Source organism: Pelobates fuscus, chromosome 1 (assembly GCF_036172605.1).
Source record: "Pelobates fuscus isolate aPelFus1 chromosome 1, aPelFus1.pri, whole genome shotgun sequence".
Lineage (NCBI taxonomy): Eukaryota > Metazoa > Chordata > Amphibia > Anura > Pelobatidae > Pelobates > Pelobates fuscus.
Window position 1 is genome coordinate 130,573,540 of NC_086317.1, and position 22,325 is coordinate 130,595,864.

The window sequence follows — 22,325 nt, forward strand, 5'->3', positions numbered from 1 at the left end:
CCTGACCACTGATTCTTTCTTCTGGCAAGATCTCAGTTTTTATCTTTACCAGTTTAACAGCAATTGGTTTGCCAGTTCTGCGGTCTGAGGAAACTTCAAATTCAACATCATCTGGAGAAAAAGCAGCAAGAACATTGTAGAGATCCTATTTGTAAATACACTAGATAGCCTAGAAGTCAGTTCTAAACATCAGTTTTAGTTCCTTATTAGAACAACTTTTAGCATGCACTTTGATATGGATTCCAAATGTGCCATGTAAAAAAAAAAAAAAGAAAAAAAAAATAGGGGGGGGGGGGGGGAGAGAAATGGGACAATTTTTTTTTTCCCCAGTTGGTCAGTTGCCAGTGTCATAGCACTATTCGTACACATTATATACATGTATGTAATCATAGTACAAATTAGTCATTTGATGGGACTTTTGAGTCAGTGGCAATTACAGTAGCCATAATTTGTGAAGAGGACTGTTTGTATTGTAAGTGTCACAGATGCAGGTGTTGTGGATATGTTTAAGCAATGGCCTTGATTGACTATTAAAGTGGCTGTGTCACCCTCCCTCTCTTTAAAATCATTTTAAAAGTTTACTCAAAATATTAAATGCCTAGTTTTTTTTCCTCTGCGTAATCCCAATGTTGATATCCTCTTGATGCAAAATGATATATTCCTTTCAGGGGCCAGATCAAAAGTAAAAAGTTAAAGCACTAGCATACAATGTTTACAATCTCATTAAGGTTGTACAAGAGGAAACAACCTTTTGGGATAAGCGTGATGTAATTGCCCCCAAAAAGGTCCTAACTTAATGAGAGCACTCCTTACCTCCCACTTTAAGCTCCTGCAGGTTTCCATTATACTGTGAGCAGTGGAAGAAGAGTCTAGCTTGGCGTTCAGAACACTGAATAAATCCATAGGATGTCAGCAGTTTCTCAATAACACCCGTTTCACGTAATGCTGTACCATTGGGGTACCCATTGTGTCCATTGTTGTGGAGAAGGTTTGGGTCAAAACTCATCTGGTTTAAAAAGAGAACACAAGTTAAGAAAATCTGAAGAAATCAGGACAGGAATGCAAACAAAAATATACAGGACTTGGTTAAAAACAGTAATGCTATGGGCTTTGTACTCAACACCATGCTCATTCACTGAAACAAAACAGAAAGGTTACGTGAAAACTTATGTACTAAAATGAAATGGCAAAGAAGATGCAGAACAACAAAGCAAAACTTTAAAAACGAGTGTTGAGACAATTGTGTGGGTATGGAGAGAGCAAATGAGAAAATGTTTGCAGGAGTTCATTACCAGAAAATAGTCAAATATCAATATTTTCAGAAGTCTAGCAAACGGATATCAGAACAAAATCTAAAACAAGTCAATTACGTCAGAAGATGTCAAGCAAGTGTGCCACTTCCACTATTAATATGGAAAAAGTTAATATGGCTTCAGTTTCAATGTCCAAATATATCAGCTTATTTATGAAGAACCAAAACAATAGAGGAAGGTATTAAAAGAGGACCATCTGATCAATTCAGTTTAGTAAAGTGTGTGTGTGTATTTAAGACAAATCATTTTAAAATGGCACCAGTGAAAATAAATAGATCACTGCTGTATATTTAAGGTTTCGCATGAACATTCTGACAGTGGAGAGCATGTACATAGCATACATGCACTAATAGCTTAAAGAATTAGAGGGGAGAAAAAAAAAAATTAAAACAAAGTGGTATCAATTAATTCAGTGATGCAAATCCAGACACCTTAGTATGGTTATTCACAAAACCGTGCAAAGCTCTTGCCCAACAATGTTGGGCCAACTGATGAGATGCACACGGCTTCCCTGACTTACAGATCTTTGATACAAAGGGGTCCTCTTCTGCTTTTTAGACCCACATGCTGAAGAGGTGTGAGTGGGAAGACCAGCTGCAGATGGGCTGAGGGGCTCTGCTGGTACATTATATAGCTTCTCCATCACATAGAGCTGTGATAATAATTCAAGGTTAGAGGTCTGTATGTTGAACGTTTTTAAATATTGCACACCAGAAAAAGAACAGAATCACACACACACCAAAAGGCTTTGCGACACAAACAAACAATTATCCAACTGGCATGGTGTATAAAAAGTAAGCAAGCAGTTAAGGTTTTGACATCAGGTAGGATGGGAAGGGCAGTCACTGCAAGAATATGACAATATGGGAAATAAGGCTACACAACTTTTTCAATCAGTTTTTTGAATGACTAAAATGTATAGGGGATTTACATGTGGCCAAATAAAGGTAAGAATGCAGAAAATAAGTTGCTTCAGGCTCCAAGTTGGAAATCCGTTTAATGGAGCAATAAGCACCAAAACCACAATATCTTAATGTAGTTGTTTAGGTGCCTTGAGGTTGTCCATGCAGTCTCACAAACGCAAAGTTTAATGTAGTAGTTCTGCTGTCTATAGTTCGTTCCTGCAGACCTTTTGCTGTAAACATTGCCTTTACAGATAAAATGCAGTGTTTACATTACAGCCTAGGGGACACCTTCAGTGGCCACTCCTCACTCATAGACAGCCACAAGAGCCGATTCCTGGGTCAGTGCTGCAGTGTGCAGACATTCTGCATGGAGACACTAAACTTTACCCTCATGATGCATTCATTCAATGCATCTCTAGAGGATATGCTGATTGGCCAGGTTGATGTTTGCCCCTGCCCCGCCTTCTTGACAATCTCAAGTCATTCCAATGGCACGTTTTAACACTTTCTAAGAGGGTGGTTTTAACACTATAGTGCTCCTTTACTCTTTGCAGTTTGTGAGAATCTGTAATTTGACACTTTTAGTAAATTTACATCTGCTACTGGTGGAACCTTCAATTACCACAAGTCTTTATGTTAAGTATAACTGAACATTGTTATTGCTTCTCAGAAAACCACTGGATTAATGGTGCGCCTCTCACAAATGCTCAGAAGGAATTTTGTTTTCCCACAAGCATGACCACTTCAGTGATTTGAAGTGGTCATGGAGTTGCAGGGTTTCTGCTTGAAACACAGCATGTCCAGATATTTGCAGGCTGGAGCTTGTTACACCCCCAGGACACATTACTTTTGCAGCCATGAATTCTGTCAGTTCTGTGCATATTTTACATCTGTCAGCACACCAGAAACAGACACAACTAAGTGCGCAAAACAGTCCAACCACTGGCTTCTCTATGATAGGTCTTGGACTGAACCATGATGCCGGATTACATTTAATGGGGGGGAAAAAAAAAAAAAAAACACACACATGACACATTAAAGCTTCCCCACACAAAAATATTGCATCAATACTTTCCTATGGGGAATTTATAGATATAAGACGTCCTCATGCAAAGTGTCACATTTCACAGACTGAAACTCTTATCGACCAGAAGAGCCACGAGAGGCAGATGTTATCCCTGCAATGTAATCATTGCAGTTTCTGGAAAACTGCAGTGTTTTATATGGCAGGGTTAAACAAACAGGGGCACTTCACCCAGAACACTAAAGTGACATGAAGTGGCATGGGTGTTTATATTGCCCCTTTTAAATGTCTAGCTAAAAAGGAACAGCATCTATGCACCAAAACTACATTAAAACAAAATAGTAAAGAGGTTTGTGGCTTAGTGTCCCTTAATACAAATTATTAGTGTGCATCAACTCTCTGCAAAGCTCCAAACAGTCCCATATAATGAGAAAATTATTTTGAACTAGACCCCACAAAAATATGACGCCCCCTCCCCCCCATATAATTTAAGCAATATTAGCTTGTAATAATGTTTATAGCTTGCATCATTTAGGTAATAGCACGTAAGAACTATGCAACACTGACAATATTGTACCAGTCCGTTTACGAACACGGAAAAGATTTCAATATTTATCAAAAATTGCTTAGTAATAGAGTCTGCATGGATATTGCAATTGAAAAACAGAAGTCACCCTCTGACATTACTAGATATTATGAACAATCAAAATTGGGAGGCTTAGCGTAACACTGACACTTCCATTTTCCCCGTAGAGATTGATTAAAAAGTTCAACATGACAGGAACACAAAACAAAAAAATTACTGTGCAGTTTGTCTAACTGAACACATCACTTTAGAAGGCTTTTGTGCCTTGTCATTCCCAATCAGCTGACCATTGTGATGGTCCATAAAACATGCATCTTCTCACATGATGCACAGCAGACAATCTCATTTGATGTAAGGGAGATTTTACAGGCCACAGTTTAATGCTGGGAACCAACGAGCATAAATGATGGTACTAAGGAGAGACCCAGCAGTTAAATCATTTGACAAATGTATATATCTAAAGTGCTTAATCGCAATAATCATTTGTTAACCACTTTGCAAAGATCAAAACAGAAATAGTAAGCTATGGAGGAGAATGTGTGACCGTAATTATAACCAAACTACTTGATCAACCGACAGTCTATAGAATTCTTATCTTATGTTACTTTTAGCAGGTAAATGGGGATTTGTACATTTATTTTTTTATGCTGTCCTGGTGTTTTCCTATACGTGAATATTCATTGCATTCCAAGCATTAAAATATTCCTTGAAAAGATCTTAATGACACTGTAGGATCGACATGTTGAATTGCACCGTGTGTGTCATGTTTGGAGTTTGGCACAATAAATCAAATGTGTTAGTATTTGTACACAGAAAAGGCACTAAGAGGAAAATTACATAGAATTACGCGAACAAGTGAAAATGTATGCAACAATTCACATATATAAACCAATATTTTTATGGATCAGATTTCTAAAAACAAACCAATCGGCATGATTATTTAATTTGCTTCCACATCAAACGTTCACTTAAAAAAAAAAAAAAAAAAAAAAAAAAAAAGTGTTTAGGTGGAGTCACATTCCCCTCCCCCCGATATTATGGTCATTAAAATGGACACAAAGCAAATGTGCATTTAGCTTCATGAAATTGTTTTGGTGTACATATTATGCACTCTCATTTCTCTATTCTCTGCATTTTAGGAGTTAAAGCACCTAGGCAGTCCTAGACACACCTCCAGAGGTGTCAGCTTCTTTACACAAATCACGGGGAGCGCACACATACACATGCCCCCAAAATATTATCTTTTGCACAAAACCGTATGTCAGGATATGGTCCAGTGACAGCTTTAAACAAGTATATAACAAATATCCACCACAAAAGCCAAAAACTACTACACACACATCCAGGCCTACGCAAAGAATACAGGAAAAAAAATAAAATACTCATAGAATCTTAGATTTAAAGTAAAAATAAACAAAACAAAAAACCTTGTGCAAGCAGGTCGAATCCACTGCAACATTACTTAAAGGATCACTAGTGACACTATAGCATCCTTACGACCCCCCACTAGACTGAAGGGATTAAAACTCCTTCATCCACTTACCTTTATGCAGCGCCGGGCTCCCTCGGCGCTGGTGACCTCTCCTCCTCAGCCATCAGCTCCCAAATGGAGTTGAATGCACATGCGCGGCAAGAGCTGCGCACGCAAACAGTCCATAGGAAAGCATTTCTCAATGCTTTCCTATGGACATTCTGCACGCTGGATGTGAATTTCACATCCAGCGTCGCAGAAGTGCCTCTAGTGGCTGTCAGGAAGACAGCCACTAGAGGTTGGATTAACCCTGCAATGTAAACATAGTTTATCTGAAACTTCTTTGTTTACATCTGAAGGGTTAAAACCTGGCACCCAGGTGGCTTGCCGGTGCATGGAGTGAGACGTGTTTTTCGGAGCTCCGCGAACTCGACCCACATAGCCCCTATTATTAGCAGAACCACGCAGGCGAAATGGGGAGAACTAAGCGCCAGGGCACCCCTGGACCATCGGGCACTAGCCCATCGAGAAAACAGGCCGGCCCGATGGATGATTTTCTCTCCACGCCAGACGCTTACCGTGCCACGAGGCAGGCAGACAAAATGGCGGCTGCATCCCCTAGTACTGAGAGCGGAGCGGGCTCGGAGCCAAGCCCAGCCAGAGGGGAAACTTTGACACAAATCACGGCGGAACTGACAGCCATATCTGCTAATATGCTCACCAAGCAAGATAAGACTGCCATGGTAGCGGAACTGAGGGCGGCGATCCGTGAGGAGATTCTGGAGGTGCGCAGGGACCTCTCGGCCTTGGAAGAGCGTGTCACAGAGCTAGAGCATGAAAACTTGCAGGCGATTCAACACTCCCAGGCAGCTGACCATGCCACGGCCAGGCAGGGCTCAGTACTCCTAGACCTCCGCAGACAGGTGGAGGATCTGGACAACAGGGGCAGGCGGAATAATATCAGGATCAGGGGCATGCCCGAGGCTGAATCTGAGGACCTGGGTACTGCCCTCGCACAGCTTTTCACCCGTATACTGGGCGACGGTGCTCAAGATGACTACCACATTGAACGTGCACACAGGGCCCTGCGGCCCCCGAGAAGGGATGGCCTGCCCCGAGATGTGATCTGCTGCCTCCTCTCCTTTCAGCTCAAAGAAGCCATTATGAGGGCAGCCCGCACACAGACAGTCACCTATCTGGACGCCCCGATTTCCTTATACCAAGACCTCTCTGCCCTCACTTTAGATGCACGAAGAGCCCTACGACCCTTGACAGGCATCCTACAGGAAAAGCGCATCCCATACAAGTGGGGCTTCCCCTTTAGCCTGCAGGCTAAGAAGGGCAACACGTGGTGCTCCCTACGTTGGCCTAACGATATACCCGGCTTTCTGAGGGCCCTCGATCTACCGCCAGTCACGGTCCGCAACTGGATCCTGGACCAGCCTCCACCGCGACCAGCTCACCCCGAGGTCCCTGAGGCTCTCCGTAACCAACCTAGGAGAGATGCGCAACCCGCCCGCTGGGGGGGCCCGGAAGGCCCCGAAGAATAACACTCGGTCCCTAGATAAGCATATTGTCGTCTTGGTCCCGTGGCAGCAGGAGACGGCCTGAGGAGGCCTCCCCAGGCGACCTCGCTAACAGATAAGTTGACTTGACTATTTTTACACTTGCACACTTAGCTTGTAATATGGGTGGGAACCGGGACTAACCGCCGGCAGGGCCCCCCTACACACTTGTTGCGATGTGAACAGTGGCGGTTTCCCCAAAGCCACATTTAGGCCCTTGCCGAATTTGGGTGGGGTATGGGTAAATGCCATCTCCTTCTTGTTTTTTGGGACATTTGGGACTCCATACACCCTGACACCCTATGCGGGCCGGCCCAGCACGACTGATAATACTACTCCGCCTGGGGAGCGGCCAATTTACCCTATGGCAGCAGTTGCAGGACCAGTTTGAGAACCACCCCTATGCGCTGCCTACGGGGGCCGGCCAGCCTGAACTATTGGCACATATTTGGCGAAGGGGCAGCCACGGGGCAGAAGAGTCTTGCTGTAAATGTACTTGGGCAATTTATGTATATTGTTGGAGGGCGGGGGGCTGGTACTGTACCATGATGTGTCGCCTTATCTGACTTAGTAGCTCGTGCCGCCCCACGGCGGGCGGTAGGCCGCTAGGCCGGCGCCTGCAGTCTGGCGGTACGGAACGACGACCTGGATTGGTCTTGTGTTTATTACGGCTGGTGCGGCCCGGGGGCCGCGCTGAATCGCTCGCACCACGTGCTTTCCACACAATTAAACTGTATGTGGTCTCCCTACCACGCCGTGGCGGGCGGTTTGGGGTGCGGCCCCGGGGTCGCTCCCCCCCCCGACTCACAGGGCCCTTAGCGGTTAATGGCTGTCGACAGTTATGATGTATTCCAACAGTTATGTTTGGTTCCTTGTAGTTTTATTACGTTATAGATAACCTTGATGTAAGCAACCTGCATAGGGTTTTCGGGGTATGCTGATGACGCGAGGTGACACCGCTTTCACAATGGGTACCCAGACTCCCCACCAGGACGGTACCACACCCCCTGCCCGGTTCCCGGGTTGGCCCTGGCGCTCCGCCACGTGCTTCACACTCCCCCGACGACTAATAGCCGAGACATACGCCCCACAACGTGGGTCGAGGGAGAGCGGACACCGCTCTCTCTGAACGAACTTATCCTACCGGACTTTCTCACCCCCCTGCAACCGACCCACCTGTAGATCAGGTCACCCTTACACGACCTAGGGTCTTAGTTGCCTAACCCCCCCGTAGCCCTAGACGGGCCCGAACCCACGGACAGGGACAGTACCCCTACCTTTCCCTCCCCTACTCCCTTCCTTCTCCCCACCCCGCCCCGAACAGCCATGGCGACCACTTTCACCCCCGCCTCCCTGACACTGTTCTCACATAATATTCGAGGTCTTAATGCCCCCGAAAAACGGCGACAATTACTGAGAACTTTGTGGTCACATAGGGCCTCGATAGCGTTTCTGCAGGAAACGCACCTTAAAGGCAACGAGGCCCCCCAGATACGGGATAGACGGTACCCGCTGGGATTTTACGCTAACAACCCAGACGCCAAACGCGCAGGCGTGGCCATTGTTTTCGCTAATAATGTCCCGATCGAGGACACTACCTCACAAGCTGACCCCCAGGGGAGGTTTTTATTTGTGAAGGGGGCAATTGCAGCACATAGGTACACATTCGCCACGATCTATTGCCCCAATAAGGGACAGCATCGATTTCTGATGAAAACATTGGCACAACTGGAGAAGTTCCGAGAGGGAACCCTGATACTAGCCGGCGATCTTAATATTCCGCTGGACCCCCGGATGGATACGTCCGTGGGCACCAGTACCATTCCCGCACACTGCTTAAGGCAAGCCAAACAAGCTCTGGGTAAATCGGGCCTAGTCGACTGTTGGAGGGTGGCGCATCCCGACGCTAAAGATTACACATGCTACTCCGCAGTACACAATAGATATAGCCGGATAGACTATGTCTTCCTTGCCCAAGAATACCTCCCCTTCCTCCTCGCATCCGACATCGGAATACAACGAGACTCGGACCATGCCCCAGTTCTCATCACACTTAAATCCCCACTCTTCAAACCCAGGGAACGCTGTTGGAAACTCAATGAAAGTGTACTGGGAGACACTACCTTCACCACTCAAATAGCACAGACCTTGACACATTATTTTACTGACAACGACGACACCGACGTGGCCCCCCTCACGGTGTGGGAAGCACATAAATGTGTGATAAGGGGACAGCTTATCAAACTTTGCACCCAACGCAAGAAAGACCATGCCACACGGATACAGACACTGACACGAACAATAGCGGACTTGGAGACGCAACACAAACAAGACCACACGGACGATGCCTACCGCCTTCTCACCGACCAACGTAGACAACTCAGGGACTTGCTCTCACAGAATCTGTTACATACAATACGGAAGTCTAATAGACACTTTTACGAATTCTCCAACAAATGCGGGAAAATGTTGGCCCGCACCCTGACACAGAGGCATAGACAGCAGCATGTGCACCAGATAAGGGGCAGGGATGGGACGGTGAAACGGGCACCCCCGGACATCCTACAAGCATTTAGGCATTTTTACGCAGATCTGTACAACATCGACGCATCCTCACACCGCGCGGACACCTCCCTACATCAACATAGGATAGAGACGTTCCTCTCTGAGTACGTGGGGTGCAAGGTCCCGGCGGATGTAGCCGAGGACTTGGACCGCCCGATAACTGAGGAGGAACTAGCCGCAGCCCTTAAACAATCTAAGTCCAACAAAGCGCCAGGCCCTGATGGCCTACCGACCTCGTACCTACGCAAATTCAAAAATATACTGCTGCCTCATTTGCTACAGGGTCTCAACTCCCTGATAGATGGTGGCAGGTTCCCTGTTGACACATTACACGCGACGGTGACGGTAATACCCAAGGACGGTAAGGACCCCTCTGACTGCGGGAGTTATAGACCGATATCGCTACTCAACGCGGATCTAAAATTATTTGCCAAGACCATGGCCCTGAGACTCTCCCGCATACTCCCCGCGCTGATACACCCGGACCAGGTGGGCTTTGTCCCCGGTAGGGAGGCGCGGGACAATACCATCCGAGCCCTCAATCTGATCCACTCCGCCCGGTCGACCGGCAAAAATTTGGTTCTGGTCTCCACGGACGCAGAGAAGGCCTTTGACCGGGTGGATTGGAAGTACCTGGAAGCCACCCTGCGCCATATGCAGTTCGGGCCCAATATCCGCGCTTGGGTCTTAGCTTTGTACACTAACCCCACGGCTCGAATCCGGATTAACGGAGCGCTCTCGGCCCCATTCAACATACGCAACGGCACCAGGCAAGGCTGTCCCCTGTCCCCCCTCCTGTTCGCCCTCACCCTGGAGCCCTTCCTGGAGGCGGTCAGACGGGACGGGGGTATTACGGGGTACAGCATGCATCGAGTGGAGCATAAGGTGGCGGCATACGCCGACGACATGCTGTTTTTCATAGACAACCCCATAGTGTCATTCCCCAACTTGCTTCGGGCCTTCAGGGAGTTTGGGGGCATCTCCAATCTCAAGCTAAACATGACTAAATCGGAGGCCCTGCCAATCTCACTCCCAGCGGCGGGGATCGCTCACCTGCACTCACAATTCCGCTTTTCATGGTGTCCCGACAAGCTCAAATACCTAGGGATCTGGCTACCTACTGATTTGACCCTATTGTACCAGTTAAACTTCCTCCCCATCCTTACGGCTTTACTGAACGACCTCCGCCGCTGGAGGGGCCTTTATGTCTCTTGGTTCGGCCGGATCAACGTGATTAAAATGAATGTGCTGCCCCGCCTGCTATTTTTGTTCCAGGCCATCCCCGTTTCGCTGCCAAGATCCTTTTTTCAAACGATCTCAGCAGCGGTGAGAGAATTTGTTTGGAACGGGAGAAAGAGTAGGGTCAGCAAGGCTATATTAGAACGCCCAAAAACGAGAGGAGGCGCAGGGCTCCCGTCATTCCTAAGATACTATCAAGCAGCCCATCTACTCAGGCTAGTGGACTGGCATGCCCGCCCAACCACCAAGCTGTGGGTCCCCATGGAACTCGAGCAGACGGGTGGCGTTCTTCCCTCACGCCTATGGTTAAGCACCCTAACTCTGGGAGCCTTGCGAACTGGCAACCCCCTGATTGACGCCACACTGCAAATCTGGTGCACATTGCGATACTCACACCAACTTACGACCACGGACAGTCCTCACACGCCCATAACGCACAACCCGGGAGTAGGTGGGGGACTAACGCCCGCAGACCTTAGCACATACACCGACACCGACTGGCTCAGCTTTCAGCATCTCACACTAGGGAACCGACTTAAACCCTTGGCTGACATTTTAGGGGACAAGGTACCCACGGGACTAGACACCTTCCATTACATGCAAATTCGAGCATATTACAAGACTTTCCCAGTCAAACAATGCCTACACAGAGCCCTCACACAATTTGAAACTCTCTGCTCAGCCAGGTCACACCCAGTTAAGGGGGTATCTAGGCTCTACGCCCATCTTCTAGCTAGCGAACACCAGTCACACCCGATATATGTCACCAGGTGGGAAAGGGATACGGGGACCACACTCACTGACCAGGAGTGGGAAAAGATTTTCATACTGTCACATAAGTGCTCCATCAGCTCCAAATTCCAAGAGACGAACTTTAAGATCCTTACGCACTGGTACAGGACACCGGACACTCTGCACCGCATGGACGCAGAGATTCCCGGAGACTGTTGGAGGTGCGGAGCCTCAGACGGCTCCTACCTGCACATTTGGTGGAGCTGCCCCGAGATTATACCCTTTTGGTCAGCGGTCAGGGATTCCATTCAACAGATCACGGATATTACACTACCGCTCCAACCCCTCTCCATGCTCCTTCACCACACAGACATGACGCTTGCTGCCTATAAAAAATCCCTGATAAAACACTTGCTAACGGCAGCCACATCACTGATCCCCACAATGTGGAAGCAGCGGGATGCGCCTACACTCCGGCAGTGGATGGACAGGGTGGGGGATATATATACGATGGAGTCCCTTACGGCGGCCCTACAGGAGAGACAAGAAAAATGTACTCAAGTCTGGACGCCATGGCTGTGGCATTTATCGGCCGCCGGTGCGGGGAGCGGGAGACAGGCATCCCGACCCTCCCTACCCTCACCCTCCCTCTCTCCATCCTCCCATCCCCTTAGCCCCGACAGTCAGACTCCTTAACTCCCCCGTAGAGACTACCCCCCTGATTGCCGCACCATATTGTACCATACTTGGTACGAACTATAAGCGCTCTCGACCGTCCCGAGGGACGGACTCACAGACACGTCAATGTGTAGACATCCTCACCCCCACCGACTTGACTTACTACCACTTACTGTCATGTTTCAGCCCCCATGGACCGGATAAAGATACCCTTCTGACGCTCATCTTCATGAAGGCCCCATGTCACTGAGAAGCTGGCACGTAGATTGACTACAGATACACGGATAGTCCCACATGTTACTGGGGGGAACTACTGGTGTGAATTGTGACACCGAATCAAAGTGAAATAGGCTGAGAGCCGCATGCGGCTTCATAACGGTATAACATTGTATCATAAACCTTGCATAGAAACCCAGATAGCCTGAAATACTTCGCAGGGAATTCCGGCAAGAGCTCTACAAAAACCCAACCATCTTGACTGTACTAGGGGTTAGCAAGCTATGTATAAACAGCCGTGAATATATCGCGCACTCAATATCTTATGCTGTCCCCTATTAACTAAAACTTCCTACCCTTGGAATTTCCGACATACCCCTGTTCTAAGACTGGTGAAGTGTACTCATGTTCTGTTCTTGCTTGTTATAACTTTGTATCACTACCATTGCGCAGACACCCTAATAGCCTGGAATATCTCGCAGGGGACTCCGGCAAAAGCTCTACGAAAGCCCTACCACCTTGACTGTACTAGGGGTTAACAAGTTATGTATAAGCAGCAGTGCGTATATGGCACACGTAATATCTTATGAAGTCTCCCATTAACTAAATCTTCCTACCCTGGACTTTCTGATGTACACCCGTTATAAGTTTGGTGAACTGTACTCATGTCATGTTTTTACTTGCTATGGTTGTAATACCTCTTGCTATGCTATCCAAAACAAAATAAAAATAAAGATTGTCAAAAAAAAAAAAAAAAACCTGGCACCCAGACCACTTCATTGAGCTGAAGTTTTCTGTGTGACTATAGTGTCCCTTTAAATAAGAAACCAATCCTTGGTTTGCAAGACAGGGTATACTACAGTCAACTACACAGGAAATCATGTTATAACCACTGTATTAGAAAACATTAACATGGATAATAGTGAAATTATAACTAGTCTGTTCTCAAACATTAATGTTAACCCTCATTCTTTTGTTACCATTACGATAATTTTATTTTTGCAATATAATATGGGTCTGCATTAAACAAACTCTTCATTGATTAACGTTGTTCTGCATGCTACAGCAGCACAGCTAATTGGATGCCTGTTGGAAACAGACCATGCGTTTTGCAGTTTTATTAGAAAGGGGTTTAGTTGAACAGTAGGTCATGTTGGTCTACATAGGTTTAAAACTCCCCTTGTATTTTTAGTCAGTGGTGGCACAATTTGTTTATTTAAGAGGTAAAGCAAACAAACAAGAGTTTGGTATTCACAAGTCGAGTTTAGGAGATCCCATAAGCAATGGCATTATGTGGGGGGGGGAGAAAAAAAAAAAAAAAATATATATATATATACATATATACATATATACATATATACATATATACATATATACATATATACATATATACATATATACATATATACATATATACATATATACATATATACATATATACATATATACATATATATACACATACATATATACATATATATACACACACACTAGTTTTTTATATGTAATGCAGCACTTCAGTGGATAGCAAAAAAAAAATTTTAAAAAAAGGATGGAGAGATTTTATTAAGTTAGTAAAAATATTAAAATGAAGATGGGCAGGGCAAAAAAAATACATGAAAATCCAAGGCCATGTTTGAGCAGGGCACAGATCTTGTTATGCACTAGAGTCAGGGATTAATGTAGCAGATTTCTAATAGGGTGAAATAACTTACTGATCGGCCATAAGGTGATAAAGTCAGTCCGACAGGAGATGCATTGCCCAGGTTGGCACTAACGTATGCAGTAGGGGGAGAAGACGGCATGGAAAATTCAACAAATTCTTTCCAGGTGCTTGCCATATTTCTACTCCTGTTTCAACTTAATTTTACAATGCTGCATATAACAAAATCAAAACAAGACAACCTGATCAATTCACGTGTGGCTGGAAACGACAAGCTCATTTGCAAGATGCCGTAGGATATGATACTGGTTAGGTCCCAATAATGAGTAGGAAGCCAAGTCGATGAGAACCCAATTCACTTTTCTCTCAAATCACGGTTATGGGAGGACACAAGGTTAAAGGAAGAGCGCAAAGCAGAGGACAGAAAGAATATGAAAACACTTATATGTATAAAAAAAAAAAAAAAAATTAAAATATGATTTTTCGGTTTAAAACCATATAAGTCACAAAAACAATACATACAGAAACAAGGAATGATTGTATTGGAGGGGAAAAAGTTAAATATGCAGAATCAGTTTAGGTTTACAAAAAATAAAATTAAAAACAACGTTAAGAGTAAACAGTGTGTTAAGCATTATTTTGTTATGCATGTAATGGACATGTCCTTTAACCATTTAATTCCAGGACTGAAAACTTAAGAAACCGTTCACATTAGAAGTCACCAGAACCTCAATGAGAATGCTCTGAAATAAGGAGATCCTCAACATGTGTAAATTGTACTTGCATCAATTTCAAGTCAAAAGTTCTGAGTAAGCTACTTGGTGACTTGTAGCAGACTAAATTGTTCCTCTGTCTGGAAACCAATGACAATTTAAGTTTTGTGATTTATTTAGACACGAGGTTTACACATGCTGACTGCACAGACACAAACAATAAACAGAGGAAAAATAAGCAATGTTGTTAGCACTATATATTTTATGATGGAATACTATGAGGTTAAAGAATTTGTAATCTAGCATCACGACCACATGCTGTCTTTTACCAGAGTTTCCTCAGACTAACATATGCATTGTCCCTTCCTTATTAGAGCTGTGATTTCCTAAAACTGCTGCATGCATGGTCTTTACACCAATATAAAAAAAGATTGTATTGCAGTTAAGGTCACAAGTAGTCCAAGTTCAAGAAAACGTGCAGAATAGCTATAAACTACTTGTGACAGATAGCTACTAGGGATCTACCGATATTGATTTTTTTAGAGCAGATACCTTTAAAGGACCACTGTAGGCACCCAGACCACTTCAGCTTAATGAAGTGGTCTGGGTGCCAGGTCCAGCTAGGTTTAACCCTTTTTTTACATAAACATAGCAGTTTCAGAGAAACTGCTATGTTTATATAAGGGTTAAGCCAGCCTCTAAATCCTCTAGTGGCTGTCTCACTGACAGCCACTAGAGGCGCTTGCGTGATTCTCACTGTGAAAGTCACAGTCCGCGCATGCGCATTCAGCCGAATGGGAGGAGAGGAGGCGGAGAGGAGGAGAGCTCCCCGCCCGGCACTGGAATAAAGGTAAGTTTTAACCCTTTCCTCTCCCCAGAGCCAGGCGGGAAGGGGTCCCTGAGGGTGGGGCCACCCTCAGGGCACTATAGTGCTCCTTTAAAGGGAATCTCCAGTGCCAAGAAAACAATCCGTTTTCCTGGCACTGGAGGGTCCCTCTCCCTCCCACCCCCCAATACCCGGTTACCGAAGGGGTAAAAAACCCCTTCAGTGACTTACCTGAGGCAGCGGCTATGTCCCTCGCCGCTGTCTCCGCGACGCTCCTCCTATCCATTGCGTCAGCCGGTGGGCGAGACTGATCTCGCCCACCGGCCGAGGGGACCTAATGCGCATACGCGGCAATGCTGCGCATGCGCATTACGTCTCCCCATAGGAAAGCATTGAAAAATCATTTCAATGCTTTCCTATGGGGTTTTGAATGACGCTGTGCTAGAAACCAGGAAGTTCCCTCTAGTGGCTGTCTAATAGACAGCCACTAGAGGTGGAGTTAACCCTGAAAGGTAATTATTGCAGTTTATAAAAAACTGCAATAATTACACTTGCAGGGTTAAGAGTAGTGGGAGCAGAAGTGGTCTGGGTGCCTAGAGTGTCCCTTTAATCTGTGAACTTTCAGGCCGATAACTGTATTCTGTAAATTTACCATTTTTAAAAAATAAACAATTTCTAAAGGTAAATACACAAAATATACATGCCACGTGTAGTCGATGCAGTATGTATATAACGAATGCAGGGTGTGTTTGTGTGCATACATACATAGTAGATGCAGAGTGTGTGTGTTTCTGAAGGGATGTAAAATATGGGGGGGGGGGGGCATTTTTCATTTTATTTGTAATATTTATATGCTTTCCTTTTTTGTCTCCCCTCCCTGCTTCTTACTTGGCCAGGGAGGGGGGCTATGGCATTCCTTGGTGGTCCAGTGGCATGTACTGAGCAGTGGGGGCCCGCAGCAAGCGGTTACCTTCCCAGCAGCTCCCTGTCTAAATCTCGTGGTCTGTGTGCGACACGGAGCGTTGCCTTGGTAACCTGTGGCAACGCTCTGAAGGCTGCGGGACTCGCAAGATTTACACAGGGAGCTGCTTGGAAGCTAAGTAACAGCTTGCTGCGGGCCCCCCCCAAGACCACCGAGCTTGTAATGGGCCCGGTGGTCCTGCTATGCGTTGTCGGAATTTTTATTGGCAGATACCGATATTGTCGAAAATAACGAATATCGGTAAAACCGATAAATCGGTCGATCCCTAATAGCTACTTATACAACCTGAATTGTCCAGATGATTACAGATTTGCACAGCACCTCAATTTAAACAATGGAATGATGAGGAGAGAACTAGGATTTTGACCCATTCTGATCTCTGCATACCCTAGAGCAGGCATAGGCAACCTTCAGCACTCCAGATGTTTAGGACTACACCTCATGATGTAAGAGCATAAGGGATGTAATCAACACCATCTGGAGTGCCAAAGGTTTCCTATCCTTGCCCTAGGGATTAGCACTAAAGGACATTCTGAAGTGGGCTCTTTTGTTTGCAAAGTAGCCTTCATCTTGTACAGTGCATGGCATAGGAAATTGTTCTTCTAAATGTCCAATGATACTCTGCACACACAGTTATCTGGAAATAAAGATTGCAATACACAAGAACCACCTCACAGCACACAGTTCATAAGGTAGAGGAATGTTAAAAAGTGTGTGTGTATAATATATATACATATACACACACACACACTTTTTTTAACCCCTTAAGGACACACGACATGTGTGACATGTCACGATTCCCTTTTATTCCAGAAGTTTGGTCATTAAGGCATTAAATAAATAAAAAAAATAAAAAAAAAAAAAAACTTTATGAATAGGGAACTAGTGATTGCCTTAGAGAATCACAACATGCCCAATATAAGCCAATCAATGGCGCCCCTGACCGGCGGCACACTGCACATCTTCAGAAAACAAGCAGTGCTTAGCTCAGTGGAGTTGTTGCTCCACAGGATGCTGTGACCAGATCCAGTGGTCCCCAGCCAGGTTGTCAACCCATTCATAAATCATAAATAGCTTTAATACTTACCATGGGAGAGTAACCACAACAGCAGGCTGTATTTGCTATGGTGCCTTGAGTGTTCATTTATGAATGATTAATCAGGAGTATGGGTACCAAGGTTCACAAAAGCACGAATGACAGGGAATACCAAGCCAGTTAATATGGCAATTGAAACCACCAGAGCGTTCTCATTTGGTACCAGCCTGAAGCACTTGCAGCAAGCTTTTAGACTGGGAAGTGGCACTCACGTTCCCCTATTTTCTGTGGGAGAGTTGTACAAGTTTCATAAGGAATTAATGTGCATGTCTTCATAATGTGTTGAAGATAAGCTTTCATTTGAAAGCTTTACAACCACTAGTCAAAATTCATGAACTGCATGAAACCATCTGTTACGGTAATAGTATAGCTATTAGCAAAGCTGCAGCTTCATTAATGGATTTTATCTAAGTCACTGTATGGACTCCTCTTCACAGTTTCCTCTGCACTGGATCATGCTTTTCCAACGTCAGCCGTGGGCGAAACACTTAATATGCATGCGTGCCCATTAGACCTTCCCCATAGGAAACCATTGCCTTACTGCTTTCCTATGGGGATTTTCTAGACACTGGATGTGTGAGAACGTCCAGTGTCGTTTCACAGTCCAACTGAAACTGCAGGATGTTACACAGCCACAAAAGGCATTCTTAATACTGCAATGTTTACACTGCATGTTTCAAGCAACAGGGACACTGCATCCAAACCACTTTAATGAGATTAAGTTATCTGGTTGCCTGTAATGTCCCTTTAATGACCAGACGACTTTGCAATCATTCAATGTAGAGTTTTAATGCCGTTGAAGGCATAGACGGTCATACAGTAAACATATCTAAATCCCTGCTGGTACCAAGAAAGTACCTTTCAATACTTTTGAGTCTCTTCCCTATTGGGGCAACGGACTGACCGAATAAATGTGAGCGCTACTCATAGCCCTTTAAAATGGATTTACATATGTTGGCTGAGGGTTGCCCTGGTAGATAAACCCATGTCAAGTAGACCCCATGGTCTGAAAATACTCTGGTGAGGTCCCCTGCTGCAAGATCGGTGCTGGGCTTTGCCTAGTGCCCAGCAGCAGTCTCTGTGTGCTGGAGCTACAGGATGAGTGGATATTTCCATCTCACACTGCAATGACAATACAGAGTGCACTATCAAGCAGAGAAGCCACAATGTCATGTATGGTTAAGGCATGTTGGTTGAAATGTATATTTGAGTCCCTGTCTTTAATAAACCTAGATGATGCAATTTACCTGTTGAACCTGTGGATTAGCTACTTGAGATGACTGAGGATGTGGGCCTTCATCACAGAGTACCAAATAGTGTAGGAACCAGTGTATAAAATAATATGATCTAGGTTTGTGATAAAAATGGTTAAAAGAAGTGTTAAAATGCTCTGGGGAACATACTTTCTACAAATATATACTTTTGTGTAGCAGTTTTGGATTCTGAGATTAACCATAACTCACTCCTTACAGGATGGGTTCTATAACTTATAAAAACCAAATGAAGTCCTAAACATACAGGACCAATTAGTGAATCCAATTTGAGATGGTTTTCTTTATTTGCACTAGTGTGTACAAATTAAATATAAAAAAAACTTGGATTTTTTTATAGCTTATACATGAAGGGTAACAAAAGAAAGCCCATTTCTCATATAAAGTGTTCAATTTAATGTTAACAGGAGCACTTAAACAGAAAAGGGGGACATTATGGTAGAATGAACACATAATAAAGTGCCAAAAAAGCCTTGGTCCTTAAGGGGTTAGAAGAGGAGTATAAATATGTTTACATTTTCACATGATTAATATACTAGCCATAGTGGAACTAAAAATGTGGGGTCACTCCCTGCATAATGTGACTCTTTAAAGAATACTTTTTCAAAAACGTAATTTTGTGAAAAATGTGTCACCCAATTACTCAAATATTTGAGTATATGACTACCCAGAAAGAATTATATAAAAGTACTCCAACACTATTAACCCCTTAAGGACCAAACTCACACATGTCATGTGTCCTTAAGGGGTTAAAGAGAAAAAACAATTCCATAATCCCACCAGTTACTTTTCATCTTCAAATACAACTAAACTATGGAATGTCTTGTTTCTGACAGTTCAGTTGTCATCTACTGTGGAGAGCTTGTGGTTGAACTCTTACTCCAGGAATGCCAACTGTGCCAAAGACTTATTCGAAATGTATTAGCCCTAATCCTCCCCTGCACCCAAACATGGATAAAAGTCTGTCAAGTTACTGACTTCTAAGACTGTAAGCGCCTCTGCATGCCCAACGTTATCAACCACATACACTTTGGCATAGTAGGGAGAAAGGGATAACCTAAAACCTTACGCGTTCCCTGCCACAGATGTAATCTCTAAAGCAGTGGTTCTTAGACATTTAGCTAGGACAACTGGGTTCCCATTATTGGAACAAGCACTTGCAAGTTGGGCACCAGACAACTGCTCATCTACTATAGTGATACTGTCTTTCCCAGTACGGGTGGGGGAGAACATACTCCTGCTATATGCCTCCAGTTCCCACGCCTATTGCTCTGAAGATAAAATTTGGCAATGGCTGGAAAATGAGCTCCGCCAGTCTATTTGTGCAGAAAAGACCTCAGTTTAACAAACACACTTTTGGTAGCCAATAACATGGAAGAGCAAGACTTTATTTGTGACTGACATTTGGTGAGGGATGAAGAACAAAATATTTTTTTAATACAAATAAGTGAAACTACATTTATCCACCTTATCGTGGATTAAGAGAGCAGTATGGCTAATTGTAGGTGAACACTTTCCAGTCTAAAACCCAGTCTATGCGCATCGGATAGTAGAGAATGGATAGATGAACAGGGTGTCAATCCATGAAACAAGTTGCAGAGCATGTGTAAAAAGCCAAATTCAATGGTTTAAAGAGTGCAAAGAAAATGCACTTTATTGCAGCTCAAGACATTTGCAACTGAACTATTCAAATGGTTAAAGGACCACTAATAGTGCTAGGAAAACCAGGCACTATAGGGTCTTTAGGTCCCCTCCCCACCCTCAGGGTCCCACACCCGCTGGGCTCAAGGGGGCTGTAGAGGTTAAACACTTCCCTTTCTCCAGCGCTGGGCTCCCTCGGCGCTAGGGAACTCTCCTCCCGACGTCAGTGCTGAATGCGTGGCAAGAGCTGCGCGCATTCAAACAGTCCATAGGAAAGTATTTCTCAACGCTTTCCTATGGACGCCCAGAAAATCACAGTGAGAAGAGTCCCTCAGTGAGAGCCACTAGAGGCTGGATTAACCCTAGTGTAAGCATAGCAGTTTCTCTGAAACAGCTATGTTTACAGCTGCAGGGTTAAAACCTGGGGGACATGGCACCCAGACCACTTCATTGAGCTGAAGTGGCCTGGGTGCCTTTAGTGGTCCTTTAATATATATGACCTCTAATGGTGTTCAGTATACTTCCTTGGCTGTAGGCATGAGAGTCATGTATTTCATAACAACGTTTTTGTAAAACTAGGTTATTCCTAAGTAATTCTGTGCTCAATAATCATGATGGTGTTAGTGCAAGTAATTAGAATAAAAATTACTCAAATATGTACTAGGGATTAACCACCACACACTGAGAAATATGAAAATACACCCACCTTGATGAGATATTCAGGTATTGCACTTTCAGTAGTATTTAAACAATTTTTTTTTGCTTTTTTCTTTTTTCGGACAGCGCAGGCTTCAGAAGGTTTTCGGTTGCTAGTATTAAAAGATAGCTAGAGAAAATGATCTATCGAGCTAAGAAAGACAACTCCCGCTGCACTAGGCGGTGGCAAAGTGCAGCACTGAGAATAAAACAAAGACTAATAGCAGCGTTGGGAAGTGCTCTTGTGTAGCTGTTGAGTAGGCACAAACTTCTTGTTTCAGATCAAGCGTTGTGTCTTCAGCGCAAGTTCTCTTCTTTGGTCTTGTTGGGTACTATTGTGGCAGGTGTTCCTTGACTGATCTGAACTTGAAGCAGCAGTTTCAGGTGGTAGTTTCTGGTCTGTTACACTTCATACTAAAAAAATGAAAAAAAAATGATATATTAGGAACTATCTAGTAGAAAAGAAGTTAACGCATCTAATAACAATGCATTCTACAATCTTTAAAGAGAAAATGCATTGGCAGTACAAATTACTTGCGCTAGTCAGGACAGCATGCACACTTTAAAGTCGATAATTTGTTTTTATGCTGGGTATTACACATACAGACCCACTCATTTTTTTGATATTCTAAAAAAAAGTCAATCCACAGCCTAGACTCCAGGGGGTCCTAAAGAATGGCATGACTGTGCACTCTTGCTTTTCAGGGCACAATAGGACCCTGGGAAATGCTTCTTTAGCATCATCAGGACAGATCCCAATCAGGAGGTGGAAGATTAATGTATCAACAGATAACAGAAGGAATCCAATGACACTAAATTTGAATACATGCTGCACCTGAACTTCTGAATTAAAGGAACACTTTAGGGTCAGGACAAATATAGTAAAAACTTACCTTAATTCCAGTCTGCCGGTGCTTGGTTCTGCCCCTGATCTGTCTACTTGGCTGACATCAGAAGTGCTGATCTGAACCAACCACAATGCTTTCACATATGAAAGCATTTGATTTGCCAAGACTGTCAAGGAGACAGATCAGAGCTAGCTCAAGCCAAACACCACTGGCCAATCAGCGTCTCCTCATAGAGATGACTTGAATCAATGCATCTCCATGAGGAAAGTTGTGTCTCCATGCAGAGGAAGAACCT

At 44.4% G+C, this 22,325-nt stretch overlaps 2 protein-coding genes across 7 annotated transcripts in view; both read right to left on the bottom strand.

Moving 5' to 3' along the window:
* Positions 1-22,325, bottom strand: part of SIKE1 (suppressor of IKBKE 1) — a 223,812-nt gene that overhangs the window by 97,639 nt on the left and 103,848 nt on the right. The window lies entirely within an intron of this gene.
* CSDE1 (cold shock domain containing E1) overlaps positions 1-22,325 on the bottom strand; it is a 50,636-nt gene that overhangs the window by 20,253 nt on the left and 8,058 nt on the right. For 4 of the 6 annotated variants that reach the window (XM_063450383.1, XM_063450375.1, XM_063450359.1 and 1 more), the window contains exons 2-6: positions 21,193-21,596; positions 14,010-14,169; positions 1,834-1,965; positions 814-1,006; positions 2-111 (exon numbers count right to left, since the gene is read on the bottom strand). In XM_063450383.1, coding sequence (XP_063306453.1) covers positions 2-111; positions 814-1,006; positions 1,834-1,965; positions 14,010-14,135 — 561 coding nt within the window. In that variant the 5' untranslated portion in view covers positions 14,136-14,169; positions 21,193-21,596. The remainder of the gene's footprint in view (position 1; positions 112-813; positions 1,007-1,833; positions 1,966-14,009; positions 14,170-21,192; positions 21,597-22,325) is intronic. The other 2 variants (XM_063450367.1, XM_063450392.1) reach the window with 2 other exon arrangements.